A 16,761-nucleotide genomic window follows, 5' to 3' on the forward strand; every position below is an offset into this window, starting at 1 on the left:
ATAAACTTGCAAGCTGAATCTGCAGGCACACACACACACACACACACACACACACACACAAGACAGAGAGGGAAGGAGAGACATCGTAAGACCATAAAGCAAAAGCGTGATGTGTATCCAACACAATGCATAGATACATACAGCTCTCTGCACAAATGCATTTCTAATGAATAAACGGAACAAAAATAGGAGCCTACTTTGGTATCTCCTTGAGTGGGCGAGTGGGCTTATTCCACAACCTGTACTGACTTGCGGGCGGCTGCGGTGACATCATTCATGAACAGGGATTTTCCCAGGCTCAACTGTGGATCCATAAGGCATAAAATAAGTTGTTATTAACATATTCAATTTAAATCTGCAAGACACCAACAAGCATCCCCCCACTACTCCTCGACACACCCTTGTATGTCCCATGTTAATGTAGGCCATTTCTGGCACACATTACGGATGTAGGCTGATTATGTGATTGTATCTTCTCTGGTTTCCTTGTTTGTACTGTATCCTCAAAGTATCCTTGAGGATCTTGGAAAGCATTATTCAAATAAAATGTATTATTGTTGGGCTATTGGGCTGAACTCAAGGAAGTCGTAAACAAAGTCCCTTGTATCTGAAAGCTGACCGATTGACCACTGTCTAACCGGTCCAGTTCCATCTGGTGCAGGCTGTGTAGACAATGATTTTGAATTAGTTTGTACTCCTCAGTAACAAGGATAACTGTGTTTGTTTAGACTTTTCAGGAGCCAAGCTGTAAGAAACGAGTTTCCCAGGATTCCTGTGTGACGGCTTTCAAATAGAGGCTCAGGGCGGACCGCTTGGGCGGAGCCGGAAAGGTGAAAGTGTTGTCTCTCGGAAGGAGAAGCCACAAAAGCAAATGATTCAGTTTGCGTGCGTGGACATGCTCATCCATTACCACAGTTGAAGAAAAGTGTGAGTGTGTGCTATGTGTGTGTGTGTGTGTGTGTGTGTGTGTGTGTGTGTGTGTGTGTGTGTGTGTGTGTGTGTGTGTGTGTGTGTGTGTGTGTGTGCGTGTGTGTGTGTGTGTGTGTGTGTGTGTGTGCGTGTCTACCTTTTTTAGGGCCCCCTGCAGACTCTTCTCATTCCACAGGCTGTAGAGGAGCAGTGAGGCTGCCTTGCTTCCTTTGGGAAAGGACCTAATGAGGAGAGGTCAGGCCTGGTTCATATCTTGCAAAAAAAAAACTCTCATCACTTCCATCTGTATGACGTACATGTGTTTAATGTTATAATGAGCGTACAGCAACAAGCCCCATCAGGAACTCAGAGCTCAGAATACAAACTATATGGGCTGCAGGCCAGCCCCGGGGTAATGGAGCGTTCTGGGTTGAACCCCCAATTTCCCCACACTCAACATAGGCTTCCATAAGCTAGACACCAAACCCCAACCTGCTCCCTAAGAAGGTGCTGGAGGTAAGGTTTAAGAGCTATTATTTGAGGTTGATTTGTGGTTGAAATCCCATGTCAGCTGTTAATGTGGGGAATACGCTGTGAGAATATCTGTTTCTAGTTGACTGTGCCTACAGACAATGGTCTGTATGATACCATTTTGATTTAGAAGGCCTCCAAGTTCCTTTTAAACCAATCAGTGTATCCCTTCCCTGAATTGTTCAGTGAATCCATCTTGCCTGTCGATCAAATGATGACACAGCGGAGAAGAATGTAGGGAGGGAGGGAGCAGAGTGGTAGGGAACATTTTTGTTCAGGTATTTATGTTCAAAATCTTGCTCCCGTCTGCTCTTGTGCTCTCTCTCTTTCCTCACCACGCCCACATTTAACCTTTCTGCTGCTATGACGGCATGTCACTAAAATAATTCAGGGTTAGTCGTTTTATGTATAAAATAAATGTACGCAATAACTAAATAGTAATAACAGTACTATTTAGCCGTAGGAGAGCAACGTGGACAACACCTTGGGTGCATGACTGTAAAGTCTTACTCGTTCTCGCTGAGGTCAGCCAGAGAGGTCACCAGCTCGGGGGACAGTATCTTCTTGCTGACGTCGCTGTCGGCCGATAGCAGGGAGCGGATGTTGTTGCAGGCGGTTGCTATGGTGTTGTCATTATTGCCCATCCCAGCCGTACCGGAGGACAGGAGGCCGGTGAGGTCGGGGAGCACCTGCTTAGCTGCAAGAGAAACAACGCATCGCAGTGTTGAAATGGACCCGCTGTGGGGGAGGGGACTGTTGGTATCTGGACCAATGGGTGTTCAGAGATCCCCATTCAGAGATTCAGGTCCATCCTGAAGGTGATTGTTTCTGTTACCGTAACGATTCCGTTGCTACACTTAAAAACATTTTTGATTATAAATGAATGAGGTAAAAATAATATCAGGCAATCCAACAAAAGGCAAAACAATACAAAAATGTGAAATATGGAAGAATATGCGTATGTAAAAATAAATGTCAATACAGTACACAATATATACGTGAGGTAACTACAAAGTGGCTCGAATGCGATCGATTGAGACGTATTAATGGAGGGGGGGGGTGCCGGTCCACCTTCCGATCTGGAAGGTGAATCTTTACTGTACTGACAGCAATACGTTGTTTCTCTTTCTTCTGACAAATGTACTTATTGTCAGTCGCTTTGGATTAAAGCCTCTGCTAAATGCCCTTAGTGTAATGTAAATGGTAATGTAAATACCTATGGAGGACTGGATGCTGGTGGAGCGGGACATGTTGCCCATCAGGCACATGGCGGTCTTCTGCAGGGTGTGGTTCTCGGAGCGGAGCAGTGGGGCGACGGTCTGTATGGCTCCCAGCTTCTGGACCAGGACCTGGCTTATTGCACTGGAGGCCTGAGGGAGACGGGTGGGGGGCTTTGCTTAGGATTTACCACATGGAGCGAGCGGGGGGGAAGACGCACATGGAAACCTGATGGGCTGCACATGACCAATTACATACTAAGGAGGAATGGAGGGGAGGTCTTAATGCTTGGTATAACTGTTGCTACTTTCTTGTGGTCCTACTTATTTGTGTAATCATAATTCTCTCCCCCTTCCATTGTCCCTCACATCTATCTCCTTCTTCCTCTCTCTCTCTTGTCCTGCGTGTCTCTCTGTCTCTGTCGCTCCCATCTCTCGCCCCCCTCTATCTCTCCTCTTCATCTTTCTCTATCTCCAAGTCTCTGTGTGTGTGCCTCTCTCCGTCTCCTTGTCTATTCCCCCCCCCCCCCCCCCCCTATCTCGCCGTCTCTCTCACCGGACCCTTTTTGGCGGTGAGGTTCTGCAGGGCACCGATGCAGGCCTCCTGGGTGGAGTCCTTCTGGGACGTGCCCAGTAGAGTCAGGTAGGCCATCATGGCCTTGGGGTGGCACAGCCAGTCGGCTCCAGACGGCATGCTGTCATCCTTCATGCTCTTGTTCATATCGAACCGGTTCTGAAAGGAAAAAACACCAGCAAGAGGTGATGTGTAGAATGACTTGTAGCCACATGCAATGTTGACACTACCGGAATAAGTTAAGAGGATGAACGTGTAATGTGCAAAGAAGCAGATGCCCAAACAGTCTCTAAAATCTCTATAGAAAAGAAGTCAGGAAAAAAATATTTTTGGGGATCCACTGACTCACAATATAGGACATGGTCTGGTCTCAAAGCCTAGACCCACATAGTCGATGTGTGTGTGTGGTTGTATGTGTGTGGTTGTGTGTGTGTGGTTGTACGCGCGTGTGCGTGTGCGTGTGTATGTGTGTGTGTGTCTGAGTGAGTGAGTGAGTGAGTGAGTGAGTGTGTGTGCGTGTGTACGTGCGTGTGTGCGTGCGTGAGTGTGTGTCCTGTGTGTATGTTCTGTGTGTGTTCAGAGTCCATGCCCGCTTACCTCTTTCAGCTTGCTGCTCTTGGCGCTGAAGCAGCCCACGCTGGAGCTGTCCTTGGGCCCGGGGGCTGAGGGGCTGGGGGGGGGGCTGAACTTGGAGAAGCACTCCGGGGACTCGGTCTCCAGCTGGTAGGTCAGGTTGTGGAGAATACACACGCAGTTCTCCACCGACTGCAGGGGGAGAGAGAGACAAACACACACACACACACACACACACACACACACACACACACACACACACGTGTAACAGATGACGAAAGGATGAATAGCACTGGAGATACGCAACAAAATATCACACTGACACACTGTAATCAGTCAAAGAAGCCAGAGCTGATAATATGGGATGTTGTGCCCAGATGGTGAAAACACTGTGTGCTGATTAGGCCCGAGGTGTATCCTGAATTTCCTTCCAAGGATAGATATAAAGTTATCTTATCTCATCTTTTAACTTTGACGAGAGTTAGCAGATGCTTTTATCCAAAGCAACTTACAGTACATTTTCTTTAATCAATAACAGGGATGATATTCATCCCAGAGTCCTCGAAATTCCTACTGATTACTTAGAGGACAGTGGGGTTGAGTCAAACACCGTCACCAGTGGGGTCTGTGTTTGACTCACCGCTAGACCAGGGAGGTGGTGGGGGGGGGGAGCGGTGGTTACCTTGTCATCAGGGTTGTCCTCCGCCACACAGGACTGGACGTAGCTCATGAGGGCGTCGATGAGGCCATCGCATTCTCGCATGGTCTGTCTCTGATTCTCCTTGGCACAGCTCAGGTTCCTAGAAACACACACAATTATGCACGTGCACACACACACACACACACACACACACACACACACACACACACACACACACACACACACACACACACCCCAGTAGACCCATTTTGTGACAACATAGAAATGCAACAAGCATCGACAGCTTCAATTGTATCGCGGTATAAATCAACTTCATTTTTTATGACCCCTACTGATTGTTCAGTGCACTAGTTGTCGTGCAAGCCCACATCATGGGCACATAAAGCAACAAAGGGCTCAGGAATGAAGTGTCTCTCTCCAGGACAAATCAATTAGAAATCAAAGGCAAGAAATGGAAGAGAGCGTTCCAGCTGGCTGAGGAACTGATCAAACCATCTACGAAAACAGCAGACGGCCAACCAACCAATCCACTGGCAGATAAGTAGGGAGACACAACCTTTAAAAGTTGCATGCATTAGTTTGAGTTGCGCTCTAAAACACTTTCTGTCAAGTAGACACTCACTGAAAAGCGACCAGAATCAAGGTTAATTATTCAGACTTAGAGTAGAGAAATCTCAAGTAGGGCTGCAACTAACGATTATTTTAATAATCGATTAATCGGTTGATTATTTTTTTGATTAATCGATGAATCTGATAAAAAAAATAAACATTTGTCATTTCCACATCTTTATTCAAAAACTGAACATTACTTCAAATTCACAGTGCAGACTGAAGTGTAAAAACAACAGGTTATTGCTCCAACGTCCCTGAGCTATTAAAAGTAATATTAAATGATAAAAAAAAATCTTAAAACATAACTGTATGATATACATTTATGTATATCATATGTATATCATGTATATAATATCATATATAAGTTTCATGTTTGTCTGTTGATGCTCTATGTTTTACTGTATGCCCACATGTCTGTCTATTTATGCTATATGTCTACATGTATGTATGTATGTATGTATGTAGGTCCTCTAACAAAATCATTTCCGGAATCACATTTCCTGGTTTGACTTTGCACCTTATTTACTTGTACATTGTTTACTTTCCATATTAAGGACCAATAAAACACCAACATATATGATCGGAGAACTGCAAATGCTCGAGGGGTCTCCGTAGTTACAGAGTCGGATCACGGATACGGAGTAGTATACTTTGGGAATGTTGCATGTCCTTACTTGAAAACTGAATAAATGTGAGATCTTGTATTGACTTAACCCTGCTGTCGAGCCCCCTTCTCGTCACGGATGACATCACCGTGGTGCTTCCGTACCACGCCATTTCGCTTTTGCAAAGATTGCAACTAACACACTTTTTAGCTTTATGCATTGTAAATTGCTCCCACACTTTGGAAGATTTCGGTCGAACCGTTTCCTCCGCCTCCGCCATGTTTCATATCCAAAATACAAGCAGTGGTCGCTCATACTATAGCACACGGAAGGCTCGCTGTGGGCGCGCATGAAGCATGGACCTGTCGGCGTCGGCTTCCGTAAATAGTTCTGCGCCTACGAGTGACTATTATTATTAATAATAATAATAATAATAAGAATAATAGTATTTGGAACCTCTACTTGGAACCGACTGTTTTTGACTGACTATTATTATTATTAATAATAGTATTAATAATCGCGCAACTCAACGAATCGATGACTAAATTCGTTGCCAACGCTTTTAGTAATCGATTTTTATCGATTTTATCGATTTGTTGTTGCAGCCCTACTCTCAAGTAAAACCTTTGTACAGAGAGCCTTGCTTTCTGAGGGTGGGTGAGTTGCAAAGAAAGTAGGGAGGGGGAGGGCTGAGGGGCACACTATTTGTTTTCTCAAAACTGTAACTTGATTGGACATCGCTATTCTAATAACTTTATAACGGCCACATTCAACCGATTGACAGGCAGACAGCCGCTGGACAGAGATATACAGACAGAAAGACAGACATAGACAGTCAGGCTGGATAGAAAGATGCAGAGGTCGTTACCGCAGGCAGCCCGTGGCACTGAAGAAGACATCAGGGTGCACGTTGTTGTTGACGCTGGTGTCTGACCAGCAGGTGAAGGGGACCACCACGCTGTTGGTGAGCACGGGCAGGGCGGAGTCGATCAGCTCCATCTTCAGCCCATCGTCTGAGGACAGGTTCCATAGCAGGCCTACCCACAGAGAGGCAGACGGGTCGGGTTTGAATCGCTCAGGGTTAGACTGTCTGGGTTTGGGGGGAATTTTTATATTTGACGCACATCGTTAAAGAGCAGGTAAGGGATTAGGCATCTTGCAAAAGGATGCCTACAGGTGAGACTGCTGTCGATGGGGCTTAAAGAATATTTTGAAACAAAACCAGAAAGACTAGACACACTTTCATTCACATTTTTGTCTAGAATATCTTTGTCTATTTTCCGGGCCCTGGGAAGAGGGAGGGGGGGGGATCTGTGTTACCGGTGATCTGCCTCTGGGTTTCGGTGGAGTTGGTCTCCTTCAGGAGTTCCAGGGCGTTGGCGATGCCCCCCACCTGCTTCACTTCCTGCTTGTTGTCCTGATCCTTGAACACCAGGTTCCTGAGGGCCGCCGAGGCACTCTGGCACACGTCGGGGTTGGGGCTCCGCAGCAGGGCCACCAGCGGAGGGATGCCCCCCAGGGCCAGCACCTAGGGAACACATAGACATTTATACATGCACACCAGGAGAAAGAGAGTCAGAGAGAAAGGGAAAGAGCGAGAGAGAAATGGAGAGAGCGAGAGAGGGATTTATGCAAACATGCATGTCCGTCACACAACAAAGCAGTGGCCTGCATAAAACCTCCTGTGTACGGACATGCCGAGCCCTGCTTGTTTTACAGTGCAAGACGGAAGCTTCCTCATTGGGCAAACATGTGAGGATATATATGTGTGTGAAACGTCATGCTGGTTGTGCGGACCTCCTGCTTGGGGCCCTCCTCGCTGAAGGTGCAATGCTGGATGAAGGAGGCGCCGCACTGCTGCAGGTTCTCGTCGGCGGTGGACAGGAAGTCCACCGCCTCCTTCAGCGTCAGGTTGGCCATGTTGATCTCTTCGTTGTGCCTGAAGACAGACACACACACACACACACGCGCACACACACACACACACACGCACACACACACAAACACAGCCTTCCTAAGAACAGGAGCACCGGAACACACTGAGCCTCGCTGAGAACCACAGTCTGCTCTGTGAAGGGTAGGATGAGAGTGGCAGACTCACACACTCTGCTCCTGTTCCGTCTTGCCCGCCTTGGTCAGGGAGACCTTGCTGCCGCTCCCGCTGTGCAAGGAGGACATACGGCCCAGGCGGGTTATGCTGTTGGTCGTCTGCTGGTTGCTGGTGGTTACCGAGTGCATGCTGACTCTGTTGCTCTGGCTCCGAGACTGCCTGTTGCTGCTCTGCAGCGTCTGGCCTGTGGCTCGCTGGGGAGAGGGAGCGAGGGAGAGAAAGAAATTAAAGCAGTTAAAAAAAAGATTCGAGTTTTTCCTTTCAATTGTGTCATAGAAAAGCAGGGGTTACAAAACAACAATAAACTAAAAACACGCAATTACAAAAAAATATACAGACTTTTGTTTCTCTCATTATTGACAAAAAGCATATTAATATTGTAAAAACAAGAATTTGTAATGCTACATTATTAATTGAAACAACATCATTGAAAGTGCATGACAGGCGTTACCATCTGGGATCCGGGGACGGCAGTGACGGGAGGGTCTAGAGCCGGGGTACTGCGGCTCAGCTTCAGCCCATTGGGCGGCTGTGCATAGGCGGAAGGGGTGAACTGCTTCTCCCATTGGCTGGAGGTGCTGACATGTCTACTTCCACTTGTTTTAGTTGACAAAGAGCGAGTTTTCTGCTCCTTTACCTGTGAATAGAAAGGGGGAGGGGGGGTTAGTAGACAATGTTTGATTGATTACATTGTTAACCTTTGATGGTTAATGAATGGCGTGTTGTTATATCATCTCCTCTCAGAGCAGGAAGTTAGGGTCAAGGTTAGTTTACGGTGATGTAATATTATGACTAGAGAATAGAATAGAGAATAGAATAGAAAGCTTTTATTGTCATTATACACTGAATGAAATTGAGAAAGCAGCTCCTTAAAAGTGCACACATAGTTAGCACAATATAAAAGACTATACAGTATAAATATGAATACACAATAAAAAGTAAATAAATAAACCCCAACAGAAAAATTTGAGCACAGACTTGAGTCAAAGAGTGGCTAGCAGCGTATTGAACGGTAGAGGTAGGTTATGTCTGGTGGTGTAGTGATCAGTGCAAATATGTCAGTGCAGTATATATTAGTGCAAATTTGAGTTCAGTATGGTGACAGCTTTGGGAAAGAAGCTGTCCCTGAGTCTATTTGTTCTGGCCCGTGTGGCCCTGAAGCGCCTGCCAGAGGGCAGCAGGTTGAAGAGATGGCACCCGGGGTGGTTGGTGTCTTCCAGGATGTTTCTGGCCCTTCTGAGACAGCGGGAGTTGTAGATGGTGCTTAAGGAAGGCAGAGGGCAGCCAATGATTTTTTGTGTGATGTTTGCCACCCTCTGCAGTCTCAGCTGCATGTTTACTTGCTCCTTCCTGAGCACCTTCAGGAAGTGTAGTCGCTGCTGGGCCTTCTTGACCAGCGCTGAGGTGTTAACCGACCAGGGGCCTCATTTATAAAGGTCGCTGCACACGAAAATTTTGCGGAAACAGGGATGAAATGTACGTACGCATCTTTCACCGCCAACGTCGTGATTTATAGAAAAATTCCTTGCGGAAAAGAGTGCGCAGTTCTACGCATCCTTTCACCCTGGAGTAAAGGTCCCACAAAGTTTTTCAAACAGTGATCTCCGGAGACGACAACAGAAAGTTGGTGGCGGTAATGCACCATATCGGTTTGCAATCCGCCAATAACGCCAAAAGAAGAAGAACATGCTACCTCCCGACATAGACATCTGATATAAGATGTCTATGTCTCCCGATACCCAACGCACATTGCGCACCACATACTATGACTTCGGATTTATTTATTAATTTTATAAAAAGCACCCATTATGAAATATGAATTAAGGCAATATTATGTTCAACACACTACAACCCTTTCAAATCACAATCCTCGGCCAGACCAACTGTATCACTTAAGTTGTATTCATTTTCCTGATACATATATATGTAGGCCTACATTAAATTAGCCTATAGGACATAGTAATTAATTATCATATTGGCACAAGGCCAATAAATAATGCTCCTGTTGGCCTCTTCTAACGGGCTAAAATATGGCAGCTTTGGAATTGCTCGAGAATTTAGCGAGGGGTATGAGACGCGAGCGTGTGTAATGCACGCGTGTGTTCCCGTGTAATGATAGGTCAGCAAAGGCTCATTATATACTAGGAATATTCATTGATCAATTAGCATTGACCTTATAAGTACTATTATGGGACGAAGGAGCATGGCGCTCGTGCACGCACGCCAAATTCAACGCAAGTTGGTATTTATAACGAGAAGAGTGCGTACAGGTGTGTGCCGCACAGTTTTATAAATCTGAATATTTTTGTGCGTACGCACATTTTGAGGTTTGGGCGTATGCAATGTTTTAGGGAGGGTTTTACGCAGAGTTTTATAAATGAGGCCCCTGAGGTCCCAGTAAGGGGTTTGAGTAGGCCGCTGGATTCCACTACTAGTGAGCCTTGAGAGCAAATTCTCTTCCAAAATCGTGTTTTTCTTTGATTGACTGAACCAGACAGCCTCGACTCCACAAGGTAACTCAATGCCTTACAATTACTGCCTGTAGCTTAAAAAATAAGCTAAAATGAGAAAGAATATTTCTGACACACACACACACACACACACACACACGCTGCAGGAGTTCCTTATTAGAGCAGCTCTGTTTGTGTTGGGACACGTCAGTGTACCGGTAAAACCAGTCAGCCAAATACTGACAACAATCATGTAACTTCATAAAACCTTCAGAAAAAAGTCTGTGTGTGTGTGTGTGTGTGTGTGTGTGTGTGTGTGTGTGAGTGAGTGAGTGAGTGAGTGTGAGTGTGTGTGTGTGTGTGTTTGTGTGTGTGTGATGATGTGGGAAAACGCTGTGTGTAAAACTATTCTCGCTGTTTTCAATGAAAATAGTGAGGATAGAGATACAGATCACGGAGATCTGTCTTGACAAGGAAGCACAACAAAAACAAACACTGACAACCAAAGACCAGCTTTCTGGTAACTCAGTACTACGCTTGTACGTACTTCAAAAAGCATGTATTTTTTCTATCTCCCAATTGTGGTTGAACATGCTCAATAAAGTCCTCAACTAAAGATGGAAGAGTATTCTCACAGTATATCATAACATTTGACAGGTAAGCAGGTACAGCGTCTACGCATGCTTGGGCAAGTGTGCGCACTCACACACAGATACGTGCACGCACGCGCATGTATGGACACACAACGTGAATATAGAGAAGACTAAACAGATATGCGCAGACATATCTGTATATAACCACATTGTACGTTTGTAGATGACGCATATGTCACAGGTTTTGTGACATATGTGACATATTTGTGTTTAATGCTGTGTACTTTCTTTTTATTCCTTGGTGGAAGCAGCCATTTGCTTTTTTTTTTCATTCAAACCTGAAAAGCTTTATCGTCAAACCATGACTAAAGAGAGAGAGGGTAAGCAGAACCCTCAAGCAAGAAGGCAACCGAGACAGGAAAACTTGTTTCGATGCAAACTTGCAGGAAACACGTGTCCCAGATCAATGTATCAGTGCTCTGAATAGTCTAGTGTTTGTCTTATCAGTGTCCAAATTGCAAGAGATTCATAGATACTCATTATGTGTATATTAACACAGCACTTATGTATCAAACCCATTGAGTGTCATAAGAAGTAGATAAGTGGACAGAGATGCATTTGGGACAGTGGTGATGAATTATGATTAATATGTATGGTACTTCTGGGAAATGTAATAACTCTCTGTCAGATGATCACACATAGGGTCACAGCCCTACCCTGCATATCACACACACACACACACACACACACACACACACACACACACACACACACACACGCACGCACGCACGCACTCACACACATGAACATGGACACACACATTGAAAATATTTTGAAAACTCTTGGAATTTGGATAATCCTATAACCTCATGTGTTGCCTTTACGGTGACCTTGTCTCTATCTCACTCTAGCTGATGACTACCCATGACAGCAGACATTAGCAACACAATACACACCAACAGCTCAGCGAGGAACAGGGTACTAAATTCATCTGTTCAACAATCCTAAAACGCAGGTTTTGCCCACGTCTAAAACATCCAAAACAAGCTTTGAGCCAACCCCCCAGAACCAAGCCGTGGATACAATCGGACCGTTGAACTCAGGGTGAGCCGTGGTTTCCCCCCCCATGGGATCAGATGGGCCTTCTGTTTCTCGAACACAATAAAGCCACCACTTCACCCTGCCGTCACCTGATCCAGGTCACAGCGCTCTGGCAGGGGAAGCCATACTGAATGGCTGCTGCACACACACAAACCCTCACGTTACGGCGGACACACAAGTAGGCCCCCTGGTACGCCCAGTGACACTAGTACTACCCCTTTCTCTTTCTATTTACTGCATCCATCCGTCTGTCTATCTGTCTGTCTGTCTGCGTCTCTGCCTGTCTGTCTATCTATTTATACATTCAAATAGGTGTGGTGACGAACCGGACATGTGTCTTGTTAAAACGGGTGCCCTGTTGAAACATTTGCGGTGGGAGAATGTGAGTGGCGTTCATGTGCGTGTTGTGTGAAAAAAGGGTGTTGCATTAGATGTGTTGTGTTGTACCGTGTGTTGTATTGATAGAAAACGTGTTGTGGTAAAGGCGAGTGGTGTAAACCTGTGTGAGGCCCGCTACACCTTGGGTTCTGTTAGATTGCGCGCGGTATTCATTTCTGTGCTGTAGTAGAAAGTAGCTGAGAGTAAAAGGAGATGGTAGTTACCGATTTGCTGTAGCCACCGCCAGACTTGACATGCACGGTGCTACTGCGGTTCAAGAGGCCATTAGTGGTGGTGGACGCCGGGGAAAACTTGAAAGATCCAAACTCGGAGAAGACTGAGTACTGGGAACTTTCAGGACCTGGGGTGCAGAGGGGGAAGGAGAGAGTGGATGGGAGGCAGTGTGAATGGAGCGGTCGAGAAATGGGACTGTTAAAAAATGACGATAACATGTAGTGATAACTGTAACACCACGACTAAAACTATGACACAGGATCAGTGGCAGGATTATATTTTATTTCAGGAGCATGTTAAGCATCAAGGAGGTGGGATGATGGGGATTGAACTCAGAACATTCCAGTTGAGGTGTGCTTCTCTACGTGCCATAGCCACTACACGATTGTAACCATAAATATGTGAAGTGTGTGCAGAAGATTGGAGGGAAGAGAGGGGTGTGATCTAGTCAGACCGACTGAAGACCGACACAGATCACTGTATTTTGCTCAATGTGTTCCATCTGACTGCGTGAAAGAATGATTAACTGTGGAGAAGAGGAACAACACACATTACCATTATTATTACTACAGTTTTTGTACTGGGAATACTTGAAACTATAGATAAGGCCTCCAGTTGAAAGAAGATCTTTTGTCAAGTTGTTTTTGTCAAACATTGTCAAACACTGTGGTTAGTAATAAGTCACAATGTAAAGTAGGCCTACTAGTAAAACAATAGGAAGCAGAGCATAGACATATCATTTGTTATAAATGGGTGGCCAAGCTTAAAAATCAAGACTCTTTTGTACCATGTCAAACGCAAAAATCTCTGTGTGTAAAAGCAGTTGGTCGGAACAGGGAAACAGACATGACGTCACCCAGGAACTTTAATACCATAATCAGAGGCTGTTGGTTTGCCAAAAATAACATCAATCAGCACACAAAGGTGATGTTGTCATGGTTGCAAAAATGATTATCAAAAAAACTATTATCAGACTGATAGAGGGCCACATCACACCATGCAGGGGACCATCCTTCCCTTAAATTAACTGAATTAAAAGGGTCGATTCACCAGGAATGTATAGAAAGAAATAGGCCAATTCTCGCACATTTGGTGATATGCACATTTGAGTCATGTTATCTTCTTGTGTCAGCAGGGAAAGGGGGAAAGGATCACCCCAATAATACATGTTTGGCTTCACAGGAGACAGGTCCTATACATAACAATTAAATCTAACTTTTAAATAGGTGTAAATTACGGTAGACGAGCACTCCAAAATCCAGCCAACAAAGTTTGGCAAAAATAAAACGTGTAACTAATAAAATTCTTTACTTGTTGCGGTTTGGCTATAATTATTATAATTATAATTATTATTATAATTATTATTATTATTATTTTTTAATAATAAAAAGCATTAAGTATTACGTAGGCTATAGGATGTTTAGACCAATAATAGCTCAAAGGAATTATGTAATATTTGTATATAATCTTAGTTCATACTTGTTGGAGACCCCGTCCCGCTCTTCCCTTGTTTCGACTTGCTCCTCTTGATAGTGTGAACCTGATCCAGGACCCGCTGCTGCCCGGTCTGCTGACCGGTCCGCAGCTTGTTATCCGTCGGCACCGCCAGCGACGTGTCGTCGATGTTCACGTTGGCCGTCGCCGAACGTAACGGATCCGCCATTGTTTTTGCTCCTGTATGAGTGGAAATCCAAGATGTATATGATGTAAAAGAATGATTCCAAGTGAAGTAAACGATATGTGCTTCGAGGCAATGCAGCGACCACAAAGGTAACGCCAAATAGTTTTCTCTCAGCAGCATGGAGCAGACCCGCCCTGTGAACCGCGCCCCGCCGGGGTGGGAGTGTTCACATGCAGGTGCAGAATGACAAGAGGGCCGCGGGCGGACCAGACAGTGGACGCACACTTCGCTGCTCGTACAGTAGCCTACCGAAAAGAGTATTACGTGATAAAACTATAAAAACTAAACAACTGTAACACAGGTTTAAACAGGCTATGACATATGCTACAGTCCCAGTTAACTGCCAAGCAACGGATGAAACAGCATTCGTCTCTAAACGTGTTAACTCCCTTCTCGGGCCTCCCATACCAGACGCCTTGACTCAAGTATTGTCTTTTGGGCAGCCAGCAAGACTAGGCACGAGTGGTCGGAGGCCAACGTCAACATAACAAATTATTTTGGATAATTAAAAGTGGAAGATTGCAGACAAAGTCTAAATAGAGCATAATTCACATGGGGAAATTGGTTATGTCTAACCAGAAGATTTGTATGACCATGGTATCTGCTGCAGATATTTTCCCACCACACCCTGATTCAGAACTACACCAAGTCAATAAAAAGGCGTGCATGGCATTCATAAGTCTACTACATGTTGGCCTGCTGGTGTGATTTCCTGATAGGCATTGGAGCATGCTTGCATCCAGACATAGTGCATGGCAAACATTTGCGTTTGCATGAGTGATATAGGCCTATCTCTGTCACAGGCCTACAATGGAGCTTTGTCAATACAATACACAAGCTTATGACTGAGATAAGATACAACGAGAGGACTTTTTGTATCAGGGAAAACTGATGGGAACAAGTAAATGTTTAATCAGCCCATACTGCCACTCGCCTAATTTCAGTTTTTCGAGTCATGAACAAACAGAACCTGTTAACTTCTGAACCCCCCACCCCTCCCGTTCTTTGATATTGGCAAACTTGTACAAACAACTTCAAAAACACACCCTTTCCCGGGGCACTGGTGCAGTGACGAATTACTATTGTGATGATTTAATTTCTACCTTGATTATTCAATTTCAACCCAACTACCAACTACCTCGTTGGGTTGGGTTTCAGAGTTTTGAGAGCCAAATCAATCCAGTCCTAGTATATAGATACCATTCATATTGAGCCGTGTGTGTGTTTGAGAGAGAGAGCGAGAGAGAGAGAGAGAGAGAGAGAGAGAGAGAGAGAGAGAGCTGAAGGAAGTGCTGTGCACATTTTGTAGTGTGAGCAACTTATAAAGGAAAAAGGTTTGCAGACCAAGATAAAATCATTAAAATAGTTCAGTTTTCAGCATTTTGAAATAGGAGGTCCATAAACACATTGAATGAGTTTTGTTAACCCCACAGGGGTAAAAGTTATACTTTTATTGTCACACCCTGATAATGTTCATGCATTTGACATCTTTCAAATAATTATATATAATTATATATGATATATTACGGATACGTTACAAGTAATTTTGTGCTATATGGGTTTTTCTTACCAACAGCCGGTTCCTATGAGACATAAAGGGTGAATGTTGTGTTATGTGTGTGTTAGTAAGACCCTTTACTCATTCTGTTTACAAAATCCTTTATAAATTACCAACCAAAATTATTCCCTCCCTTTAACTGCTCCTTGCTCCTTAAGAGAGATAGAATTCGGAGAGAAAAGTTGTAACCATAGTTTTACTGAATATTTTCTACCACAGATAAGGAGAGTTCTTTTGTGGATAGCTTTCGACCTTTCACCTTAGAGGAAAACTGACCACCGAATGCAACAGTGTTGTACTTATAGTAGGGTGACTGCCAGCAGCTTTCATACGTTGATGATTATTCAGTATGCTAAAACAGATATTTTTTTAAGTAACTGAAACAACCAGCCTGTTTTTTTTTTACAGCGGTATTATTAAACCCACAGGTTAATGTAACTGGTGCAGACATGGCCACACAGTGTTGTAAACCAAGCTGTGAACCCACATAAATTATGATTTTATATCACTAATGATTAATCACATGCCATTGGCTTGTCATTGTTCATTGCCTTTCGGTTGTTTTGGTGACCTTTAAATTGAACTACATAAATGGCTTGCATGCTTATGGGTGCCATGTTTTATGAAACAAATGGAGTAAGTTAAAAATCTATATTTTCCTTTGAATTTAGTCTAGTTTGTAGCCAAATTAATGTATACCGTCTATTCCAGGCAGAATATTACCGCTTCTCAAATTACCCATACTTATTTCAGGCTTAATTACACCTTAATTTTACTAGCAATTTGTGTTGTACCATGTCAATATAATACACACTGACATTGATACAAGCTTGGGTGTAGCTCATTAATAAATCAAATGTTTTCATTTAAATAAAGAGGATTAGAATGGTAGGATTTATAATGGCATGTTTCCTAGAAAATAAAGTTAAATACATTTGAAAGTGCAAGGAGTAACCTTCAGTACTACCCCTGGT

At 44.3% G+C, this 16,761-nt stretch overlaps 1 protein-coding gene across 1 annotated transcript; it reads right to left on the minus strand.

The window, feature by feature from the left end:
* Positions 1-194: 194 nt before the first annotated feature.
* Positions 195-14,349, minus strand: pkp1a (plakophilin 1a; the record flags this gene model as incomplete). Its single annotated transcript, XM_084479602.1, has 14 exons — positions 195-302; positions 1,067-1,151; positions 1,951-2,137; positions 2,657-2,810; positions 3,214-3,390; positions 3,829-3,996; positions 4,487-4,604; positions 6,551-6,719; positions 7,003-7,210; positions 7,480-7,621; positions 7,784-7,986; positions 8,244-8,429; positions 12,539-12,675; positions 14,028-14,349. 14 exons carry the CDS (start codon positions 14,347-14,349, stop codon positions 228-230), a joined length of 2,331 nt encoding a protein of 776 aa, XP_084335728.1. The 3' UTR covers positions 195-227.
* Positions 14,350-16,761: the final 2,412 nt, after the last annotated feature.

The sequence above is a fragment of the Micromesistius poutassou genome (genome assembly GCF_964030765.1).
Source record: "Micromesistius poutassou genome assembly, chromosome: 15".
Taxonomy (NCBI): domain Eukaryota; kingdom Metazoa; phylum Chordata; class Actinopteri; order Gadiformes; family Gadidae; genus Micromesistius; species Micromesistius poutassou.